At 37.5% G+C, this 25,549-nt stretch overlaps 1 protein-coding gene and 1 non-coding gene across 3 annotated transcripts in view; both read left to right on the plus strand.

Moving 5' to 3' along the window:
* LOC119188471 (leucine-rich repeat-containing G-protein coupled receptor 5A-like) overlaps window positions 1-25,549 on the plus strand; it is a 279,213-nt gene that overhangs the window by 110,395 nt on the left and 143,269 nt on the right. For both annotated transcript variants that reach the window (XM_037442083.1, XM_037442084.1), the window contains exon 3: window positions 20,987-21,043. In XM_037442083.1, the coding sequence (XP_037297980.1) occupies window positions 21,011-21,043 (33 nt within the window). In that variant the 5' untranslated portion in view covers window positions 20,987-21,010. The remainder of the gene's footprint in view (window positions 1-20,986; window positions 21,044-25,549) is intronic.
* LOC115443399 lies at window positions 530-4,697 on the plus strand. The gene has a single exon (XR_005112860.1). It is a non-coding gene; the product is annotated as an uncharacterized protein K02A2.6 (transcript).

Below are 25,549 nucleotides of genomic sequence, written 5' to 3' on the forward strand. Positions count from 1 at the left end.
ATATTAGGATATTGGCTCGCACCCTATCGCATCCACACGGTGAAAAGTAGGTGCACGGGTTACACCTCTGCCTACACCTTGAGACATAAAGGTGTGATGGATGCTGTCTAATAATTATAATAACTTATAAACGTTATGTAAACTTGAACGCTGTCTATAATTTTCAATTACATTCAATATCATCAATCCAATGTTTATAATTGTTGTAGAATGTAACCTTTGTTTTGGTATTATTTTTTATGTGTTCTATTTTTATAAATATTTGAATGTTGTTGGTTGGTTAGTTACATACTTACTCTGAAATAAACACTCGTGTCAATAACACATCTTTTTTATTTAATTTTATAAATAACTCACAACTTATATATAATTATTTATGTTATATATGTAGTTATAAGTATAGCGTGCTGCGTACACGCCCTTGTCGATGGGCTAATAAATTAGTGCGTTACGAGCCAGCGTTTGTTTCACTCGTGTCCCGTATTGCATACTTAACAGTGGCGACGAGTACCCACACAAAAAGGAAGAAAAAATCATGGCTACTTTTGGCATTTTGTCTAGTTTTGATCATTCCATACAAGAATGGAAAGCGTATAAAAGTAGACTATCACAGTGGTTTATCGCGAATGATATCGACGAGAAATCTGATGCGACGGGAAAAGACGAGCAATTTTGCTGAGCGCACTCACGGAAGCCACCTACAAATTGGCTTCAGACCTCGCCTTACCTAAGGATCTACAAGACGTTCCTTATGAAGACATAATCAAGATACTTGATGATCACTTTACACCCAAAAAGTGCGGGTTTAGTGAGCGGCAAAAGTTTTACTCCTCTGTACAACAACAGGGTGAAACACATCAGCAGTGGGCAGCGCGATTGCGGGGACTTACTGCTGACTGCGGATTCACCAACGTGGAGGAAATACTGCGCGATCGATTTGTCTTGGGGATGCTGGCTGGACCCGAAAAGGAGAAATTGTTTAGCCACGACATGAAATCCTTAACATTGGCGAAGGCAGTACAAGTAGCTGGGAGCATACGGTCTGCACAGGCTGGTGCCGCGGCCACAGCCGTTCTCGAGCGCACGACGCCACAGGTGTTCCAGATCAAGCGCCGCGAGGGCGAAGGCAACGGAACACCTCATACGGGAAAAGAAAAGTGTTCAGTGTGCGGTCGTTCTAATCATAATTCTACCCAGTGCCGGTTTATTAACTATAAATGCAAGAAGTGTTTTAAAAAAGGTCATTTACGTAATGTGTGCAAAGAAATTAAATATATGGGGGTAGGAGATGTGAATGAGGACGATGACGATGACGGTAAGTTACTGAACATTCGCTCGCTGCGTGGAGAACCTATGACGGAGGTTGTAATCATAGGCGGCATTAAGTTAAGATTTGAAGTTGACACAGGATCGGCCGTGACGGTTATTAATGAAAAAACATATCGTCAATATTTCAGTAACATACCATTGTCAAATACCGTAAAGAAATTATTATCGTATACAGGTAGTGTCATGAAATGTTCGGGGGTAATAAATGTTCCCATAGAATACGATGGAAAGCAACTTCCCATTGACATTTACATAATACGAGATGGGGGTCCGCCTTTGCTAGGCCGTGATTTTCTCAGTGCTTTTCAATTACAACTCAATTCTTGTAATTTTATTAATAATTCCAAACCCGACGTTATTAATTTACAAAAACGATTTCCTCGGGTATTTTCAGACAAACTAGGTAAGTTTAACAAATACGAAATAAAACTGAGATTAAAAAACGACGCTAAACCTATTTATTTTAAGGCACGCCCGATAGCCTTCGCATTGCGTAACAAAGTAGATAACGAAATAGATCGCTTAGTAAGTTTAGGTATCCTGAAACCGGTCGAACACGCAGAATATGCGTCGCCTATTGTTCCGGTGCTAAAACGCGACGGGTCCGTCAGAATATGCGCCGATTACTCCGTGTCAATAAATAAACAACTTTTGGTAGAACAATATCCATTGCCTACTGTTAATGAGTTATTCGCCAAGCTGTATGGAGGCCAACAATTCTCCAAGTTAGACCTCTCTATGGCTTATAATCAGTTTGTATTAGACAAAGAATCACAGTGTATAACTTGTATAAATACACACCGGGGTCTTTTTGTATACACGCGTATGGTATTTGGCCTTTCAAGTGCGCCGGCAATCTTTCAAAGGGCTATGGAGTCGATTTTATCGGGTGTTGACGGCGTGTTATGTTTATTGGACGACGTCTTAATTACAGCCGACAACAGCAAATTGCATTTAGAAAGACTCCACATTGTTCTGCAAAGATTACAAGACGCGGGACTCATTTTACAAAAAGATAAGTGTGAGTTCTTTAAAGATGAAATCAATTATTTAGGATATGTAATTAATAAAAATGGTTTAAAAAAGTCACCGGATAAGGTTAAAGCAATTTTAAGCGCTCCGGTACCGGATAATGTAAATAAGTTACAATCTTTTTTAGGCCTGGTTAATTATTACAGAAATTTTGTTCCCGACGCTTCCAGTATTTTAAGTCCTTTATATGAGTTATTAAAAAAGGATATCAAATGGACTTGGAGTAAAAGCCATAACGAAGCATTCTGTAAAATAAAAAATATTATCATCGGACAAAGTTCTTGCACATTACAATCCTCAGTCTAAACTAATTTTAACAGTAGATGCCTCGCCAAATGGATTAGGGGCAGTATTGTCTCAAGTAGGGAAAGACGGCGCGGAAAGGCCATTATCATTTGCATCGCGTACTTTAAATTCGGCAGAAAAGCGCTATGCGCAGATACAAAAAGAGGCAACTGCGATAGTTTTCGGCGTAAAACGATTCCATCAATATTTATATGGGCGGGCAAATCCTTTTATATTACGCACCGATCACAAGCCACTTGTCACTATATTTGGACCGCACAAAGGTATTCCCGAAGTATCGGCAAACAGGCTGCAAAGATATGCAATTTTTCTTAATGCATATAATTATGTTATCGAGTACATTCGTAGTGCCGATAACTGTGCGGACTATTTGTCTCGCGCGAGCCTCCCCGAAGTCGGTGACGGCGGAGGGCAAGAGCATGATCCGGCCGCCTCGGCCGCTGTGCCCGCCGCTGTAGACGACCGAGCAGCATACGTAAACTTTGTTTTTGAGGGTAATTTGCCGATAACCTTAAATCAATTACGCGAACATACGCGAAAGGATATTACTTTATGTAAAGTTATACAATACGTTTTACAGGGCTGGCCTAGGAAAATAGATAATATAGGTTTAAAACCTTATCATAAATGTAGACTTCAGTTGGCTTTTGAAAATGGGTGCCTTATGAAGGGTCACAAAGTTGTCATACCCCAAGCTCTGCAGAGTACTGTATTAAATGAATTACACCACTCTCATCTGGGTATAGTAAAAACAAAAAGCAGAGGCGCGTTCACGATTTTGGTTCCCGAGCATAGATAATGCACTGGAAAAAATGATAAGTGCATGCAACATTTGCATTCAACTCAGACCAACACCGCCGCGTGCGCCCCTGGCAACATGGCAATTCCCACCGAAAATATTCTATAGGGTACATCTAGATTTTTTAGGACCTATTAATAACCGGATGTATTTAATTATTGTAGACGCATACTCCAAGTGGGTAGAAGTATATGACACATCCAATGCATGTACTACGACTGTTGTAATTGAAAAACTTTGCGAATTTATGTCTCGATTTGGGGTCCCCCACACTATAGTAAGTGACAATGGATTAGCTTTTACATCACAAGAATTCCAACAGCATTGCTTACTCAATGGTATAACTCACATAACATCGCCGGCTTATCACCCTGCGAGTAACGGGCAAGCAGAAAGCTATGTGAAAATAATTAAGAAAGGCCTTCGAACCAGTTTACTGTCATCGGATAATCAAAAAACCAGTAAATTGAATTTGTTAAAATACTTATTTCACTATCGTAATTCGGTACACTCTGTCACAGGCCTTTCTCCGGCTCAAATAGTATATGGCGAAAATCTTAGGTCACGTTTAGATTTACTTAATCCTAAGCCCGTACGGCCGTCCTCGTCGTCAATCACATCTCTTACTGACCGTGTTAAACAACAACAGTGCTCGCAGAATAAGTACTATGGCGGTAAAAATAAACAGTGTTATAGTGTTAATGACAAAGTTTTATACAAAAAATATTTTAATGGTAATAAGTTTGTTTGGTGCAAAGGAATTGTTGTAAAAAGACTCGGAAAAGTTTTATATTTAATTAAAGATGTAGTGCATTTAAAGTTATTAAAAAAGCACAAAAACCAAATTATTTTGTTCCGAGGCGATCAGGTTGCCCAAAGTTATGACTACATGGATGGCGATAACTACGATGAAAGTGAGCAGTGCGCCACCGTCGCGCCTAACTCGCCCCCGACTGTGAGGGAAGAGGAACCGAGGCCGGAGGACGTGGACACGCGGTCATTGTTGTCGTCACCTTCAATAGAAATGCCTCCCTCAAGGAGCACTGTTAGACTATTGCGACCGATTCCTAGAGTTAATTATAAGGTGTAAAATTGTTATTTTTAAAAGTATAGTATTAGTATTTCTTTGTATTGTGTCCTTTTGAAGGGGAGAAGGTGTTATATATGTAGTTATAAGTATAGCGTGCTGCGTACACGCCCTTGTCGATGGGCTAATAAATTAGTGCGTTACGAGCCAGCGTTTGTTTCACTCGTGTCCCGTATTGCATACTTAACAATTTACAACAATAATATAACTTAACACAACCATTATTTTCAATAGTTAACTGTTCCATTCATAGTACGAAAAATATTGATATTTATAGTTCATTCATTCACTCTTTTAGAGTAATAAAATATGGTGAAGCTTGCCATAGGTTGTAACATAATGCTGACCTGATGGGCCAACTTTAAACGAATGTTTGTATGTAAATAAGCAGTATTTTGTCGCCGAAATACTTTAGATTTCCTTCCCTTAACGTGACATATGTATTCTACTACGAAAACTTACCAACTATGTCAAACGTTATTCGAAAAGTAACCCAATTAGTTCCATACATAACGATGTTTTTCTTAAATCTATTGAAATTGTTTCCTTGTAAACATACAATTCCCATTATTTTCAACAACACTAAAGCCCGACCATCGTATCTGTAAATCTATCGGGTCGCTAAAAGCTTTCTATCAAAGCTCGGATGTCCTGTACGCTTGTTATGTGTCGAACGTAAAGGTGTCTTCGAGTAAGGGCGCGTTCACAATGTGTTTATAATTGTATGAATTTCCCACCTCAACGTTTAATATTCAAGTCATAGGAGATATAGGTTTGACATTTTAATACATTCTCTATAGAAGTCAAAGTAGCGAAATTATGTCTCACTTTATGACGAAAAAATCAGATGTTATTTTATACGTGTAGGTATTCTATAATTAGTAGTAAAGTTTAAACTCAAGGAGCAGTGTGTAGTCACTGTTGTGTTCCGGTTTGAAGTACATTGTAGCCAATTTAACTACTGGACATAATGAGACAACATATGTATATCTCAGGATGGCGAGCGCAGTGGAATACCAAAAAATACTGTAATTTGAGGTGTTGGATGGTGTTTCAACGTATCTCTTACCATTAAATCAAATTACCATCAAATGGCAAGCTTGTCTCGTCATTCAAAGCAATAAATAAAAAAGGTATTCGCTTACTAATAAAATTTTAAACCAGGATATAAATTTCGTCATTGCCTTCAATTTTTTTCCCAAATTATCCCCCTCCTTCCATGTTTTTTTAATTACGTAACTTAACAACCTATCTTTAAATAACAATAAAATGAGCCATTTGCTATTTGGTAAACCTAAAAATTACTAATATTTAAATGACCTGCGCACCCGTAAATTTACAAACAAAACCTACAACTAGCAATTTACTTTGTGTAATTGCGGCTAATTTAGGGTCTAGGTTTCAAAAACATACAAACGGGAATTAGATACAGATCAACAGTATTATTATAATGAATTTGAACACGCTATTGTAATAACAATAAATTTAAAGTTTAGGCCTAATGTGATTGTAATGCCTAATGTAAATTAAAATGTATCTAGGTCGCCTGGTTAGATGACGCAGCTTTGAATTATTTTCTAGTAGAAGTATTTTTTAAAACGTGCACGCCAAAGAGACCCCACTGGACCTGATATAGAAATATAAACGAATATGCGGTATCATTTAGTAATGTAACGTAAAAATTGATCTATATAATATAAATTTCTAAAACACAAACTCAAGCACTGTGCACACACCCTTATTGATATCTGCTCATAATTTATCGACAAATAGCCCATTACGGCGCAGTCCACATGGTGCCACGGTGAGTCGCGAAAAATATAGCCCCTTAACCCAATTGATATGTAGGTCACAGTTCACCATCTTGTATTTCGACTCGTTGTTAACAGTTAAAACGGGGCCGTTGTTCTTTACTATTTTGTTTTTTTTTTCTAGACTATGTGGTTACCAGCATTGTTAATGCGGGAACGGTCTGCAGAGACGAATGTCCGCAGGTTCAAATCTCAAGGGCGCACAACTCTGACTTTTCTAAAAAAATATGTGTATATTCTTTGTGAGTTATCGCTTGCTTTAACGGTGAAGGAAAACATCGTGAGGAAACCTGCATACCTGAGAAATTCTCTATAGGAATTTTCGAGGGTGTGTGAAGTTTACCAATCCGCACTAGGCCAGCGTGGTGGACTAAGGCCTAATCCCTCTCTGTAGTAGAGGAGGCCCGTGCCCAACAGTGGGACAGTATATAATACAGGGCTGATATTATATTATTATTGTTAATGGAGTTTTTGAGTTCGGTGTTAACGGTATGCGTGTTCGGTGTTGCTTTTCAAATTTATTTGAAGCCAAGACTGGAACATAATGTTTGTATTCTGGTTGGTGCTAATTTTTTTCTCATTTAGGGATTTTTTGCCTACAGCGTTGGACGTTCACCTGCAAGGTAGACAGATAACTTGATAAAGGTCGCAGGAACACGCTGGATGCAGCTTTCGACAGGTCCGTCTGGAAATTTTTAGGAGAGGCCTATCTATGTTCAGCCGTATTTATATGACTAATGATGATGATGCTCCTTGTTCAACAAAATTCCAAAATCGTGGTGCCGGTTTTAAAGTGCCAAAGGCATTATTATTCAGGTCTTCATAACTTGCAGCTAGTCCATTGAGCAATATTTTAACTTCAACTTCCAGACCGTCAGATAACCGTATTTTCATATTTCCCTTCGCTAACACCATTCCATGTCTTCACATCGGCATAACGTCCATGCGTTTCCCATCAATGGCTTTCCGCCTTTTATCCCACAATGGTCCATTCGTCGTTGAATAAGATCATTTACCCGCACTACCCGACCGAAGATCACATTTTCAACCCCGGAACAACGGAAACGCATTTTTCCACACATATCCCTGAAAATATGTAAATAATATGTAGATGGCTAAAAATCTTGCGCGGAATCCGCAGACGTACCAATTTCGTTATTTTTTCTTCGTGTTCACCAATTGGCTCATATTTTTCGGGATGGTAGTGAGCGTATTTTGGCAAACACTCTTTTCCTTATTGCCTGTGTTTATTGTGGCTCTAATAAGAAAATTCCATTTGACGTGACACCTCTGATGAGATTATCGGTTTCCTTTACTTGTGTTTCCACTTTAATGTCCATAAAAATCAGGTATATATATTTTTTTATTGGTTACTAGCTTCCGCTCGCAGCTTCGCCCGCGTGGATTTCGGACTTCAAAAATGGAGCCGGTCGCGAACGTTCGAGAATGTTCGTTTTACGAAGCTACTCGCTAGGTGATTCGCTAGCCTCTAGGTGCCAAACAAGCCGCCTGCCTGTGCGTTCGCGACCTTATATATATACAAAAATAATCCTTATAGCATGATTCAGTATTCACGCATGATGGCTTATTATTAGCGTATTTCATGTATAACTTTGGTGTTTCTATATCGATTTCTATGATTCTTTTTTAGGGAATATTTAATAATGTTAACTTTTTTAATTAGGGATGACTGAGAGTGTTATAAACGTAAGAGTAGACAAATATAATGAGAAAGCTTCGAACTGCTAAGCTATCGGGAGTTACACGTGTTATCGTGAGTCAACCATAAAAGATAGACATATGCTGTCGTGGGATATTTATTGCATAATTTTAAGGAGAACATTTCCGTCATACTTGATTTCTGTGTAGCTTTAACCATTAAGGTTGCACACGCGACGGAAGCTTAAAAATGGAGTAACTTCTCCCGTTTTCCCAACATTTCCCTTCACTGCTCTGCTCCTATTAATTGTAGCGTGATGAAAAGTATACTATAACCAGCACAGGAGTATGACAAATAATTGTACCAAGTTTCGTTAAAATCCGTCGAGTAGTTTTTGTTTCTATAACGGTTATACAGACAGACAGACAGACAGACAAAAATTTTACTAATTGCATTTTTGGCATCAGTATCGATCCCTAATCACCCCTGATAGTTATTTTGGAAATATATTTCATGTACAGAATTGACCTCTCTACAGATTTATTATAAGTATAGATAGAAGATAACTTGTAATGGAGAGACGAGCTTGCCGTTCACCTGTTGGGAAGCGATACGACCGCCAATAAACAGTAGAAACAACATCCAACTACTTAAATTACAATTTTTTGGTATTTCAATGCGCTCGCCGTCCTGAGACATGTAATGTTAAGTCTGTTGAGACATGTAATGTTATGTCCAGTAGTTACACTGCCTACAATGTTCTTCAAACCGGAACACAACAGCGACTACATACCGCTGCCTGGCGGTAGAAATAGACATTACGTTGGCACCTACACAGGCAGACTCTCACGTACAAGAGACCTACCACGAAAAAAATTAACTCATAATATATTTTCAATATCTTAGTAATTCCATATCTGGATATAATTTTACAATAAACACGTAAAGTATAAAAATGCGGACAAATAAGCACGTGTATTTCCTCATAACCAATAACTACCTATAAAATCGAAATATATAGATGCCGAATTATTAATACATTCTCACCTAGCTTGTTATAACTAATGCAAATCTGTCATAATCCGATAATTGTGATGAATACCATTTTTTGTATATGTGCACGGCCAATTGCCCCTTTCGCACCTGATGTTAAAGTAGGTTACTCATGCCACGTGGCTTACAAGATCAAGCACTTACCTAAGCAGTCTCAAAGCCATTTTTAACCACCACAAACATAAATCCGAACACATTACCGCTATTTACCACGCACAATCCCGAAAACATACAAAATCAAAGCGTATTTGCGAACGCTGTTTGCTATTGTCAAAGGTAATTTATTTATGAGGGATAGGCGGGCCGCAGCACCTGAACCTAATCCTAATTAACGGCAGATCGCAACCAAACAATTACGGTTTGTTAAATCGTATTTATTAATTAAAGGTTGTTTTAACGCGGGTCGACGTTAACATTTTTCGGTCGTCGGTTTTGTTTTATACGAAGCAAAATTTTGTTCGAACGAGTGCGGTTCTGCGTTTATCAAAGTTTAAAAGAGTTAATGCAAAATTCTAAAGTAATCTCTTCAAATGGTGGTAGGATATATTTTATTTCCAATAGTGACTATTGTACACAAGGTGTTAAAACCCGTCACAGTAGCCAACGTAAATGTCGCGTACCGGTATCTGCTTTTATATATGCTGTTTCACACAGGCCGGCATAATTGTGACGAGATGATGACCCCTTGCCACGCGACACTATCTGAATCGTACCCCACTTACAATCAGTTGCAATGGACTCATTTTGCCGTGACCTTCAACAAACTAAGTAATCTACCAACGGTCTCGGCATAATTGTGACGACTGGCGAGGGGTCGTCTCGTCAGTCACTACCTGGACCCCACCCGCTTACGATGAGGTGCAGTAGGCTCATTTTGCCGTGATCTTCAAAAAACTAAGTACTCTACCAACGGTCTCGGCATAATTGTGACGACTGGCGAGGGCTCATCTCGTCAGTCACTACCTGGACCCCACTTGCTTACCGATGAGGTGCAGTAGGCTCATTTTGCCGTGATCTTCAAAAAACTAAGTACTCTACCAACGGTCTCGGCATAATTGTGACGACTGGCGAGGGCTCATCTCGTCAGTCACTACCTGGACCCCACTTGCTTACCGATGAGGTGCAGTAGGCTCATTTTGCCGTGATCTTCAACAAACTAAGTAATCTACCAACGGTCTCCGCATAATTGTGACGACTGGCGAGGGCTCATCTCGTCAGTCACTACCTGGACCCGACCCGCTTACGATGAGGTGCAGTAGGCTCATTTTGCCGTGATCTTCAACAAACTAAGTACTCTACCAACGGTCTTACCATTTAATATCACAAAACCATCTCCCGATCCACAATATCCCATCGACTTTCCCGTCTCCTCGACAGCTAAATGAAATAGGATGTAACAAAAATCCACCAAAAATCCTCCTGTCAGCCCCTCGGGTGACGCGGAGGCGTTGCGGATTAGTTTCTGAGTCGTCACCCCAAGTTACTATACTTTTTTCTAATATTGTTTGGCTTGTCTATTATATCTGGGACTAGCTGACCCGACAGACGTTGTCCCGTCTTAACTATGAATTTGCAGCGCGCATTCTGTCAATCCCTGACAGTTATTTCTAACAATTGACACTTATATATAATTAATATTTTCGTTAAGTTTTCTTAAATTTTCTAATTTTCCGGCAAATTTTTTGAATTTTTTCTTTCATAAGAACCTTCTTCTGACAATAACAAACACAACAAAAAAAAATAGTGAAAGTGGGTACATCACTTGCGTCTCTGCCTACCTCTTCGCGAATAAAAGGCGTGAACGTATCATTAACAAGTCGATAATCAACATAATCGAGCATAATAATCATTATGCAACATTAACATTCGATCAGGATACCTCATTACATCTGAATATAAACTCGATAATTTAGATATTAGCACACCTGCATAATTAATGAGTCTGTGAATTTGAGAAGCTTTCAGTAACTTAACGCCATCTTGGTTGTTTCGAACAAAGTATTTTGTTAAATATTGCATCGTTTACGCTTGCACGGTAGGCAGACACGTAACTCATGCACATTTTGCTAACTATTAGATTGGCGAAACGAACGTCCGCAGGTTTAAAACTAAACTCACATCTAACTTTTCTAGTTATGTGTGTATTCTTTGTGAATTATCGCTTCCTTTACCGCTGAAGGAAAACATCGTGAGAAATCCTGCATGTTTGAGAAGTTCTCTATAAGAATCTTGAGGGTGTGTGAAGTCTACCAATCCGCACTAGGCCAGCGTGGTGGACTAAGGCCTAATCCCCTTCAGTAGTAGAGGATGCCCATTGCCCGTGTCCAGCAGGGGGAGAATATTTAATACAGGGCTATTGTTATTATTCTATTATTTTTATAATGATTTCTTATGTTTACGCTATTGTTAACTAATTATTCCGTCGAAGACTTTCTCATATCTTATTGCTTGTTATTTCTGTCTTATTGCTAGTTCATGAAGTAAGTTTAATAATAATACCAGCTCTGTATATCCCATCGTTGGAAACATACTTCCTCTGCTCCCCAACAAGTAGCTTAAGTTATATGTGATGCATGCTGCAATACTCCAGAACAAACTTACAAATTCCTTCCAATATCCCCGATTATGACGAACAAACACAATTCGTTCCGTAGCAAATGACATTCCGTAGCCAGGTTATTTTTCACGGTCGGTCCTGTGGGAACGGCGCGAGGTAAAAACATCCCACGCGGGAATCGATCCTGCGCCACTAGCGCTGTTAGATTAAAAGGTGTGTTTTTTCTTACTCTTTAGAGTAATTTGATTTTGTAATAGTATTGGCGTGGTCTAAAATAAATACACATGTAAAGAATTGTAAGTAATTTAACTTTATGACTTCTTAAATACTATGAATGTGTTTCAATCTTAGAGGCCTACGCATGTGATTTCGACTAGACAATAGACTCAGCTCACTGGGAAATTGCGAGCTTTACAATATAAAAAATGATATTGAATATCATTGGTTTCAAACTACTTACTACATTATATTGAAGTCAATATAACTGAACTAGTAAAATTTAATTTGAAGTCAATATAGGTTCTTTAGACGGTAGATTTTTTCACTGTTCTATATTTATGCGTAGTCAGTAAATAATAAATAAAAATAATTAAAACAATCAGCGAAGACAGGCTTTTCTATGATATTAATACATTCCGCCATATTTTATTTTTTTATTTACCATTGTACATTTATTGTATGTACATAAAATTCTACCCTATATTTTGAAATTACAATCTGAAAAACCAAGACGTACGAAACGTCAAATGTCAAGGCCTTAGCCCGGAGCCTGGATCGTTCCGCCAATGGCCGGATCCCGCGGGAGACGCGACGGGAAAACTGCCGCGCCCGCGGGATTCAAACTCCGACACTACAGCGGTATTTTAGTTGCAAACTGTATTGTTATAAATATGCTTTGTGTTTGAAGACTTCGAATTTCTTTAACATGATTATTTATTACTATTGAAAAGATTAACGAATGAATCTTTAGACCAAAAAATTCGCGACCGGCAAAATAAGGGAAAATGAGTAGTAGTAAAATAGAATGACGGGGTTCAGGGGGTATGATGGTTGAAACCAGCGAATCCGACAAATATTTATTAAGAGATTTCACCACGATAAAAAAAGAAACCGTTATCTTGAATAACTGGCGTTTGACGAATCTGCTCGAGTAAAAGAATATCCGAAGAAATATCACAGATGCTTTTTTGTAGCTTCAATCAATCAGCCGGTCGCTGTCTATTGCTGAACGTAGGCCTCCCCGAGGAAGCTCCAACCATGACCGTCTTGAGCAACCCGCATCCATCCGCTAGCCGCCGCCTTTTTCAAGTAATCGGTCCATCGTGCAGCAGAGCGTCCCACACTACTACGTCTACCTAATCGTAGTCCCTACTTCAATGTCTGCTCCATTGACCGTCCGTCTGTCTGCAGTTATAGCTGGCTCACTTCCCCTTCAATGTGCTAATTTTATGGCATCAAATGTAGCCTTAATCACACACACCCATGCTTAAAACTTTGTCTTTGGCTCCTTACTGCTATGACAATATGTTCGCTATTCTGTATTATTTTTATAATTAAGTCTTGTGGTGGGCCTAATAACTGCGACACAGTTTATACTAATGCAGTTATTATGGTTACTATAGTCCAATATTGTAAACTTGTTACTATCCTAAATAAATTATTTTTATTTTATCGAAACAATTCCCGCAAAACAAGACGTCAATTTATACCAAATCCAATACCATACTTTCATACGTTTCCTTATTTGCATTTCCTTTCAAACATGTTATTTCGATCTCCTTTGTTTTTTCGACATTGTCTCGTGCGCGAGATTTCCAACGGAATACTATATTTTGCCTTTGAGATGTTTTATTTTCCGAGTTGCTTTTAAACACAATCTCGGCTGATTTGCGCCGGTTCGGTTTGTAAAGTATTCTAGTTCGATAGCTGTGTTTGGCAAACATTGTTTCAAATAGGCCTGCATAATTATGTTGACTGGCGAGTTCGTTCAAACGGGTCGCTTTTTAGAGCCCGTATAAAAAATCGCATTGTAAGTATTGATAACAAAAAAATTACGCCACGCTATAGCATCAGTTGCGCCTCTGCCTACCCTATCAGCGATCAAAGGAGTGAGTGTTTTTATTACAAAATACTATTTCTAGCCTTCAACAACTACATTACTCATGAGTGCTATAGCCTACTTTTTGTCACAGGAAAACTTCCACGCGGGCGGAACCACGAGCAAAAATTACTAACTGATAAAAACCGAAATAAACAATCGCATTTAACACCCACCTAGCAAACGTCCTTATTGATATATCTTTTTTATTATAATAATAAATTTTCCAGAATATTCTATCAGCCCAGTTGGCACCCATACGTGATCAGTCACAAGGAGATCCCATCCACTATGCTATCAAGGTATTTCGGTGACGGCTTTGGCTATAATTAGCTATGTATGGGCATGCTAATGGAGTCTGATTAGGGTTGTCGATCAGGATTTCAGACTTCTCATACTTTGTTAAGGGTTTAATTTTAAACGCATCAGTCATATTAACTTTAAGACACAGATATTAAGAAACAATTTTACTATTATTATTTTTTTATACGCGCACGGCAAAGTGACCCCACTGCACCTGATGGTAAGTGGAGTGGGATCAAGTAAAATGTCGACTAAATAAATAATAATAAATATTTTTTCATCGCTGTATAACTCGAAAAAATTATAGAGTATATGAAATCTACAACGATAAATTCTGTGATGTTGACATATTATTTATATTTTGTAAAAATTTAAAATGATTACCAAGGACATTATTAAAATTTTGCTCTTAGGTTCAGCATTCTCAGGCAAGATGTAATTCGGTTATGTAATATTTGACACTTTCTCGATATTTAAAAAAAATATTTCCTTTTTATATTTTTATGCGCTTGTTCGATTTCGGTAGTGTCATATTTAGTGTTAATTTATTTTAAGATAAATATTCTATTTGTTTCCCGAATATAAATTAAATAAAAAATAAGTTCCGAAAAGTTCTTATATTTCATCACATAAATTGTCGAATGTCTATGTTCAGTATTGGTATGGCAGTGATGCCAAGCGGCATTCATTATTTACAGTGGGGTCTCCTTCCCATTAAGTAGTAGTTAGCAAGAATTAGGTAATATAAGTTATATTATGTGGAAATAAAAGGCTCTTTTTTATTTATTTTTCTACCACATAGTACATTCTTTTACACAATACTCAATTCTTTTTATGTATAATTGTGAAAAATAATCAAAGCAAAATCATAAATGAGGGTTACCCTATACCTCGCCACATAAATATCAATTATGTACGCTATGCCGCGTGGTGAAACTTTACAAAACATAGGTTTCTATTGGGAACTGTATCTAGACTGCCAGATTAGTTTAGCCTGTTAGGGTTATGCTGTTTTGGAACTATAACTTCCGTCTTTCGGGTTCGCTCCAGGGGTAATTTGAATAAGGAGACGAGTTTTGGAAACATTCCCGGTTGTAATAGAAATCCATGTTAATGTTATAGACGCCTTGGCGTAGTTGTATTGCGTGTGCGGTTCGGCACCGATTAGGTCCTGGATTCGAATCCCGGGTCGGCCAAAACGATATTGGTTTTTTTTTTCAGTGTCACAGCCTCTGGAATTTGTACCCAGCATGGCGATCGGATCGTCCTCTATTACATTACGCGACGCAACACTTACGGGAAAAGTGGGTATTCTGAATCCAGCTCTCTCTTCTAGGATACTGTGATGTGTGTATGTGTGTGTGTTAAACGCAAAAGTAACTATATCTGTTCCTTTTCACAGCTAAAGTACTTAAACGATTTTGAAGAAATTTTTTACCAACGAAAAGTAAGCTTGAACCCAAGAAAGGATAAAGAATTTTAAAATATTTGTCACAAATTCCTCATGGGTCCAAAACTAGTATAAGATTAAAAAATCATTACCACACCTTATCCGGGGCAGGAAATAATGAAAATCAATGAAGAGTAATGGAGCTCTCGTCAGGCTCATTTATAACGTGTGATTGGAACTGAAATCAAGCCGTCAGACGTCAGCTGTCGAGACGGTCAGCCATATTGGAATTATCGCTTGTAAACGTCAGATGTGTCATTGATCGAGTTTTAATATTTTTGTTTAATGAAGAGGGAAGTTGGATGATATACTTCGTATAGCTACTAATACAGAAGGATATTAACTTAACTTAGGGTTTTTTTTCATTCATTAGGTAACAGTATCAAATAAATTATAACTTGACTAAATACAAAAGTGAATACTTTAAGTATCTAAGTCATACTAGTGACATTCTTAATTTGTTTACCTTGCATTAATCAACTGGACAACTTTTAGCTAACAATTGAAAAAATACCCTTTAAAGACCTGGATTTTGAATAAAAAAATAAAGCAAGTCTGTTAAATTATAGAATTCCTCCCCGAAACTCCCTTTAGTGAAACAGTAAACCCCCTTATTTGTCTTATTGGAATAGAAATTACAAACTTACTACACTACCACTCACAGGAAATACACTATTCTAGACACTTCAGAAGCCTAGCCCGCTAATTAGTATCAGTGTACAGCAACTATCTTTTCATCAAACTCACCGCTGCAACTAAAAAAGAAACCTCCTCCTAGCCGAATTTCGACCACGGCGGCCAATCTCAACGGAGATCAGCCAGGTACGCAGGAGATATTATAGTGCACAAGTGTGTGCGCAGTACACAGGTGCACTCTCTGTTCCTTCACTTTCATAGTTCGGTGAGACGGCAAGCAGACATTGCCGGAGAGAGATCAGGCGCAGGACCAACGGCTTTACGTGCTTTCCGAGGCACGGGGGTATCACACCGCCAACTTCCTGACCCCGAGCTGCGACTGAGTATTTTTTAAGATGGAAAAACGCAGTCACAATTATTTTGGCCCGACCCGAAATTCGAAGCCAGGACCTCAGCGCGGTAGTCGTACTTGTGCCGTGTATAATTACAACTACGCCACCGAGACAGTCAACCGCTGCAACTACCCTAATTGGTATTAGTATAGTTGGCATTAGTGAGTTGATGTTATATGAGCTGGTGCTCTTAACGCGCCTTGTTCTCACAAATAACATTCAGGCCTAGTCAATGTCCATTCAGTTAGATCGAAAGCCGATGAAAGCTATAGCGAGTGACGACAAATCTCATTTGCTGGTTTCAGCGCTGAAAAAAATACGAAAATGTGGACGGATAGTGGAAATATTGGGGAAATGGATTTTTTTTTTGCTGGCAAAGAGGAAAAACGATTTCGGAAATGGAATGTTTTAAAATAAAAGATAAAATCAAGAATAGATTTAAAAAAAGAAGTTGTTCTTTCTCCAAAATTATGAATTAAGCAAGCTATTCGCCTGGTAATGCCATAATATCACATAACAGAAGCGATATCAAAGGAACTATGAATTACAAAGCACTAAGTATTAAATAATTACTCAGTTAGGTAACCTGCTTGCTGCACTAATTTTTCTTATTAACTGACTTATGTTTAAATTATCTTGCTTTGAAGAAATAACAATTTATTCTCTTAAGGAACAACTAAATCAGTCGTCAAAATAAACCCTATTCAAAATATTTTAATACACATGAAGGTAGGAGATAGAAAAAAAATCTCAAAAAGTTAGTCATGTTTACTCCATGTCAAAAAATATGCCGCGATGACGTGTCTAAGGATAAATCGTCGAATTAATCTCATGTGTAGCCGACAAGATCAACCAAGAAGGTCCCGCCTTTAAAAAACCTATGGACTGCATTATTGAATTTTTCGATGCATAGTAAACATGCTAATTGAGAAATATTTCAAATGGTGTATTATACAATTCATACTGCGTTCAGAGAACCTTTTTGTTACCCAAAAACTTTCTCCGAATCCAAATACCTACACTACACACGTGTCCAACAATAAAAAAACAACATTAATAAGTTCCTCATAACAATTTACTTAAAATTCATTAATTGAAATACCGTAACCCTTTTAATTTCCAACTCAATAACCCAAACGATAACCATCCCAAAACTCCGGGCGCTAATTAAAAACGTAACAGAAATCTCGCCCGACAATTGAAATGTAACTTGTGAGTACAAGTCTTTCGACATGCATGAATGGCGTTTAATTTTACTGCTTATTTGTTGGAGGAACGAAAAAAACCCGATAAACAACCACGGGCGGCATAATTTAGTAGTAAAAGTTACATGAATCAGCGCCAGGTGGGCTTGCGCTTGCGCACCGCCGCCATCTTGGGACCGGTTGGCGCGTCTGTCAAGTGAGGAGGTGAAGCGGTTGTCTTTTTAGGGCTCATTAAATTAATATTAGCGAAGGTCATGTTTTTTATTAATGATAAAATGTTATTTTTTACCCAAGATGGAACGCAACGATGGCGTCGATTATATGCATATGGCAGATTTTACTACAAAAAACTTGTCGCTCCGACCCCACGTGGTGACGAGAGGAAGTTATAACTTATTGCCATTTTATTTATGTTACAATGTCATACATTAATTAATGTTCACGTGTTTTATAATTAAGTTGTGAATATTATAGGATTTCGAAATGATATGATTACGTATATGTTTAACTAAGCACCTTTTTTATAATCAACAAGGATTACCTACACTTAGACTGAGACTAATTCATGCCATTGTCAAATACTTTTTCAGTTCTCAATTTTATTGAACCGCAAGTCGTTAAAGCACTTAATATTAAGTCCTTAGAATTATGACATAATACGTTACCATACCTATTCCTAGGCTTAGAACAATGAACTCTTCAGCTACAATCTTGCACCAACAACCAATGTCAACTTGTCACCGAGCATAGATCAAGATAAAAAGAGATGATTTGTGGATTCCGTGCCGCGGTGCCGCGTCCGAGCCCACGGCTTTTTATTTAACCTTTAATGGGTTAACTGGTTGTTTGTCTTATTTGTGGACCAGTTTTTGCTGGGTTACTCAATGAGATTCCGATGTTTTTTCGATTGTATTAAAGTATTGAAGCGCAAGTACAACCGTCAGGTGTCTAAGTCAAAAGTTATTGGCTTATTTTGTCACTTTAAAATATCAACACAACATATAGGAATATGCATGTAAATCGTTTTAATGATAATTAGATTCTACATAAAAGGAAGCCCTTAGGAATCGGGTGATATGGACCCTTCGCCACTGCAATACAGATGTTTCCAATAGTATTTTTATAATAGAGTCAATTAATAAAGCACACCATTTTGATGCAGTGATCATATACAGAATAATGCCAACATATCTCTGCCTCGGTGGCGTAGTTGTATTGCATGTCCGGTACAATAGCGCTCTGAGGTCCTGGGTTCGAATCCCGGGTCGGACAAAGTGATATTTGGGTTTTTCTGCTCAGTATCAACCCGGAGTCTGGAATTTGTGCCCGATATGGCGATAGGCTCGCCCCTATCACATCATGGGACGGAACATACTTGGCGAAAAGTGGGTGCCCTAGTTGCGCCTCTGCATACCCCTTCGGGGATAAAATGCGTGATGTTATGTATGTTATGTATGCCAACATATCTCAAAATCGCTATTCATGGACTTAGTAACAATTTAATACTTTTTATCAGTATTGTAGTACGGACCAAGTTTTGTATTAAATAATCCAATACGTTTTTTACCAAAGAACTAAGACTATCCGACCGTGAAATAGAACCGCGGACCCTCAGTGCACAGTCATTAAAACAATGAGACAATTCTCCTCGCGGAATTTAAGCACTAAAAACAAATTGCGTAATACTTGAAACCCTAAACGACATGCCATCTTGGTGACCCATCAGCCCATTCAAAAGGTAACCCTTAGCATGCGAGATAGTTAAGTAATGGCGCGGGTCCACACCGCACATTCTTGCCAACTGTATTAAGTTTCGTTTCGCACGCAAAGGGCCTGGTAGTGCCCCTGCCCCCGCGCCCCTAGGCGGCTCTCGGCCCCTATTTAGTAGAAGTTCGTCGTGCGAGAACGAATGATGGCACGTAATTAGAGTGTTGCGTGAGTTTGGCCCGGCTCGTTTGTTCAAAATGGCCGCCCGCACTAAAAGCCTTTTGTTGAGTGGAAGTGTTGCCTAATGGCGTTTGTACGCGTTCGATTCCCGCGCAAGAATGTTTTGCTAGTTTAATGTGGAAGCATCGCGGTCAGTTAGCATCGTGCAAATGTTTGCTCCAGTTGAAACAAACCTTGTTTTGGAATATACTGTCTATCTATTGCTTGTCCAAGGTTTGACTCACGTTTGTCAACGGGTTTAAGGATCAGATTACGTTTAGTGGGCGTACATATCGAAATACAGACTAGTTTAGCAAGAACAAGATATTAATAATGTTATTGCTACAATATCAAGTAGTCACCGGATCCATTTAAACTTAATAAAACACACCTGGAAATCAGCGTTCGGACCTCACAATAAGATTACAAGTCTTGTGTTTAGTGCTAAGAAACTCTAGCGAACTGCCATACAATCCAACAACGCACCAATTAAGAATAATCTATTCCAATCACTTCGAAAATGTACATTGTCATAAACATGACTAACTATGAATTCAAAAATATTTTTTTACTATTTAGGTACTCGAAAACATCCCAAATTATTTAATTATAAAACACTCCCAAATTCTAAAACGGAGCAGAAATTTTCGCAGCGACTTAATAATTTGAAACGCAAGGGTTCCATTACAGGGAGCTCATTAAGCGAGGCAAAATAGACGCAATATAGAAGAATGAGTGTGCACTTACTGGCATTCATCAGAGCTCGACGCAAATTGAAAGTGTTTTGCGTGAGCGGATAGATCGGGTCGTTAGCATCGACGATGTGTGCGAACTTGTGACCGATTTTGTTCCGGTTCGGGTTCGTGCTTATCAGTGGTGAAGGGTGTCATTTTCAAAAGAAAACACACAACACATAAGTACTACTGGTATGCATAAATGCGATGCAAATCGTGCCAATGAAAATTTGATTTTACATAAGTCATGAAAGGGAAGCTGGCAGGAATAGGGTTACTTGAAGTCTTCGCCACTAGTACTTATTTGTTTACTGTTATTTCGAATGTTATTTTTATTTTAGAATATATTTTTATAGCGTTAATTGGTTCATTAGGTATCTTCAACCACATGAAGTTTACTATTCAACATAGGTCTCTTATAAAGATTGCACCAATTACAGTTTGTTCACTTGAAGTTAAATACTTAATGTCAACCATTAATGCAAACAATACTAGAAAACTTATACATACGTTGCCAAAAAACAAAAAGTTACCTTCGCAGTTACGATCATATTAATATAGACATATACAACAAATTTACTAATATACATGTTATGTTTTCTTTGCAGATCTTGGCACTGCAGTCGACTAAGATGAGATTGAGATCGGAACAACGGATATGTGAGGTCAGTCTAAAATATATTTCTATATACTTATGTATGCAAAATAGGATTGTAAATTTGTTCAATAAACTGCCCTTAACTAATATGGTGGATAAAAAGTAGACTCAACGAAACAACGCAAAAATGCAACTGAAGGAGTCACAGGAAAGTAAAATTCGCAAGTTCGTTTACTTGGACATGCTTATTCCAGTTATCTTAGTTTAAAAACCAAAGTGATGAATCGATTTTGAAAAAAAAAACAATGGGACAATTCTGGTAGCATATTCTATCAAATAAAAAAAGAATTTTCCAAATCGGTAATAAATGAAGGAATTTTGAGGTAACAAACATAAAAAAAATCTCTTCGAAATTAGAACCACATCGTTTTTTGAAGTTGATTAAAAGGTTTTAAAATCTGTGAAGAAATGATTTATACGTTTTATTGTATGCTATCAATATGCATTGTCGCTTCATCTATACTATTATATAAAGCTGAAGAGTTTGTTTGTTTGTTTGAACGCGCTAATCTCAGGAACTACCGGTCCAAACTGAAAAATTCTTTTTGCGTTGGATAGCCCTTTGTTCGTGGAGTGCTATAGGCTATATATCATCACGCTATACCCAATAGGAGCGGAGCAGTAATGGCTAATCTCGGGAACTACCGGTCCAAACTGAAAAATTCTTTTTGCGTTGAATAGCCCTTTGTTCGTGGAGTGCTATAGGCTATATATCATCACGCTATACCCAAAAGGAGTGGAGCAGTAATGGCTAATCTTAGGAACTACCGGTCCAAACTGAAAAATTCTTTTTGCGTTGAATAGCCCTTTGTTCGTGGAGTGCTATATGCTATAAGTATATCATCACGCTATACCCAATAGGAGCGGAGCAGTAATGGCTAATCTCAGGAACTACCGGTTCGAACTGAAAAATTATTTTTGTGTTGAATAGCCCTTTGTTTTTGGAGTGCTCTAAGTTATATATCATCACGCTATGACCAATAGGAGCGGAGCAGTAATGGCTAATCTCAGGAACTACCGGTTCGAACTGAAAAATTCTTTTTGTGTTGAATATCCCTTTGTTTTTGGAGTGCTCTAAGTTATATATCATCACGCTATGACCAATAGGAGCTGAGCAGTAATGAAACATTTTGCAAACACGGGTTTTGAGAGCTTCCGTTGCGTGCGCTGCGTAAACGGTTAAAGTTATGCAACAATGATGTATGACGGGATTATTCCTCTTAAAAAGTTCTAAAAAATATATTATAAAACATAGTCCCCCGCTGCATCTGTCTGAACGTGTTAAACTCAAAAACTACCCAACGTATTAAGATGAAATTTGGTATGGAGTCAGTTTGAGACCCTGGGAAGAACATAGGCTCCCGGGAAACCACTACTTTTATAACGGAAAACTTTAGCCTGAAAAACTTTATATACTGAACTACATTTAGGGTGAAGTAGATTTTTTAGTACTCAAAAAATCGTCACTTCCTTGAGCTAAAGTCATTAGTCTAAAACTTTCTAGGTTACAATTATTTGTAATGTCATCGCTTTATCCACCACTCAACAGTCACAGATAATATTAAACCATTTTTTTTATTGCGGCTTCATCGAACAGATGATAATTTTGATAATAAAATTTTAATAATATAAATTAGACCTATTAAATTGACTTGTATGTTACCTACTTAAATTTTTCACAATATTGTATCTGACTCAACCAAAAATGTAATTTTAACACGAATTTCCTTGGTTCAACTTTCCAGTCGAAATAAAGGAAATCAGGACGGGGAACTTATATTAAATTTCCCTAACTTCGATAATACGATAATTAATTGTGACCTTGACTGGACGGCATAATTGATCGCTTGATTCTCCGATATCTACATCGGCGGGTAAATGGAGGCTTAACATCTCATGTCTCAGGATGGCGAGCGCAGTGGAATACCAAACTATACTTTGTAATTTAATGTGTTGGATGGTGTTTCTACTGTTTATGGGCGGTCGTAACGCTTACCATCAGGCGAACGACAAGCTCGTCTCGTCATTCAAAGTAATAAAAAAACTTGACATTTTTTGTGACACTAAATTTCATATTATGTATATTTAAAATCGGCACTTTTTCTATTTTTTTTAACTTGGTGTGAATATTTCGAAATAAAATGTCGCTTAAGTCACTTTAATAACAAGAAAGGCAATTGATTATTACATACTTATTATTTGCGGTCGGTGAAATAACCGTATCTAAAGTTCTAACGGCATAGTTAAGTTTGTTTAGTTTGATAGAATATACCTTACTTACAATTTTGTACGGAACCCATAGGGCGCGAGTCCATCTCGCACTAAAATAAAATAAAATGCTTTATTCATCACGTAGGCGAACACAGTTGCACTTATAATAAGCCAAGGTACATGAGAATATTAAATTATTACTTAATTAGATTAGCTTATATAAACAAAGACAATTTATATTGAAAATAAAATAAATGAAAAATATAGTAAACAAAGAAGCCAACTCGGGCTGCCACGAAAAAAGATATACAATGATGTATATATGTAATTTTAAATAAACAATAAGGGAGAAACGCGTCGCGATCCTCACCGGTGAGGACAATAAAAGCCCTAACCTAGCTAACCTACCAGCCTTTCACTAACTATTTAAGCGATGACTACCTCAAGAAGAAAGGCAGAAAGAAACTCCGGGCTTTATTTTTTGGTTCGGTCTGTATTTTTATTCACAGTCTAAAAGAACATTATTGAGCCAAGCAATTAATAAACTTGCAAAACCAAATATCTTGCTTACGTATTTAACTTTTTACATAACAATTGTCTGTTATTTAGACATCCGATCCAGCACTTAAGTTAAAATATCGTATTTTCATACTCAACTATCGAAAGTAGCGAATTGTATAAAAATTGGGACGTTTGCCAACTCCCCAGACTCTGGCAACTCTTGATGTTCAACTTCGTGTTTATTAATGTTACGACACAATAAATGGGATAAGTATATTCACTCAATAAATATTGAAACCTATCGATATTGTTATAAAGTATGAATCCTAAAAAAACAGACCCACATAAAAAGCTGTTCTCCCACACATCACCGAAAAAATTGCAAAATAAACTCCCATTCAATTTCTATAATAAAAAACAATCTCTAAAAGGGGTCACTTTAAACGCACTGCCCGTATGAATGGAAATTCTATTCAATGTACAACACTGGAAACAGAATAAATTTAGAATAACATTATACCGAGTGTTCTTCGAAAGGATTTTGAATCAATGAATGGAGTTCGGTATTATTCTACACATTTCTTTTATGAGAAATATTTTCTTTGGGAATGTAGACATCGGCAATATGCATAATATACGATTCGGTCATGCTCGGGCTTTCTAGTAAAAATATTCAATGCTAGGTCGTTATTTTCTACAGAAAACGTACGACCAATTTATAGCTTAACCGTTATGTTGGATACAATCTGAAACGATACTCAATAATGTCATGTTTCCTATTTATAGCCCTGGCTATAAGTGAATTCGCCAAAAATATTATCTAAAAATATAACATGTTAACTTATTATTACTGGCTGGTGAAAATCGAAACTAAAAATAAAAAAGAATAAGTCTGATCCCCAATAAAAATAAATCAATATTCAAATATCGAACCGTTGAAATGGTACGATTACTTATTAATACGATGAAATGTATTCATCATTCAGAACGATCGCTAATTAATGCATCATTCAATTAGTTCGAGGGAACGATTGAATGAATGGAAATGAATCAACACTTTTTCCCTACGTAGATGGATACATAGGGAATAATTGAGGCGTGAAAGAAGGGTTAAACAAGGTCCGCCCCGGTACAACTTGTGTTTCAGTTGAATTGATTCAAATAACTGCGAATAAAAGAACCCGCGGGGCATTCGAAATCAATAAAATGTGTACCTTTTTTCCCTAGTTGAAAAGGAAACTATGTAGGTAATTTATTAAATGTATTTGTTTCACGTAAAATACGGACAACGAATGCCGATAAAATAAAAATAAGTTTCTGTCTGACCTACGTAAAATAATTTTCCAGCACAAAAGGCGGGCCATGTTCATTCTCAGAGCCTAGTATACCCTTGCCTGAAGATCATCATTAGTTCAACTGCGTAAATATGAATGAATAGACTTTCAAGACTTGATAGATTCAATTACAAATGCGTACTAGGTCAATTTTCAATTCGTTCCTGATAAGATGCTTACCATAAAGGTAATACAGATTTAAACGAAACCTCTTTATGGTCAAGACGTACAAACCGAAACGTTCTATAGTGAATAGTGAAATAATAATACTAAGAGCAAAGAATGAAGAAAATAAACCGACATTTTTCTTTGTTACCGGACGTTTGTAACGTTTCCTGCACATTTATTGAATGCTGTATCTTTTTGTTTCGTCTTAAAGTTCAGTAAACGTTATTTCATTTAGGTTAAAAGACTTTTCAAAATGAATCTTAGTTCGTTAAAATTCCGTCGATGAAAAATATTGTTGG

This window comes from Manduca sexta, chromosome 23, assembly GCF_014839805.1.
Source record: "Manduca sexta isolate Smith_Timp_Sample1 chromosome 23, JHU_Msex_v1.0, whole genome shotgun sequence".
Lineage (NCBI taxonomy): Eukaryota > Metazoa > Arthropoda > Insecta > Lepidoptera > Sphingidae > Manduca > Manduca sexta.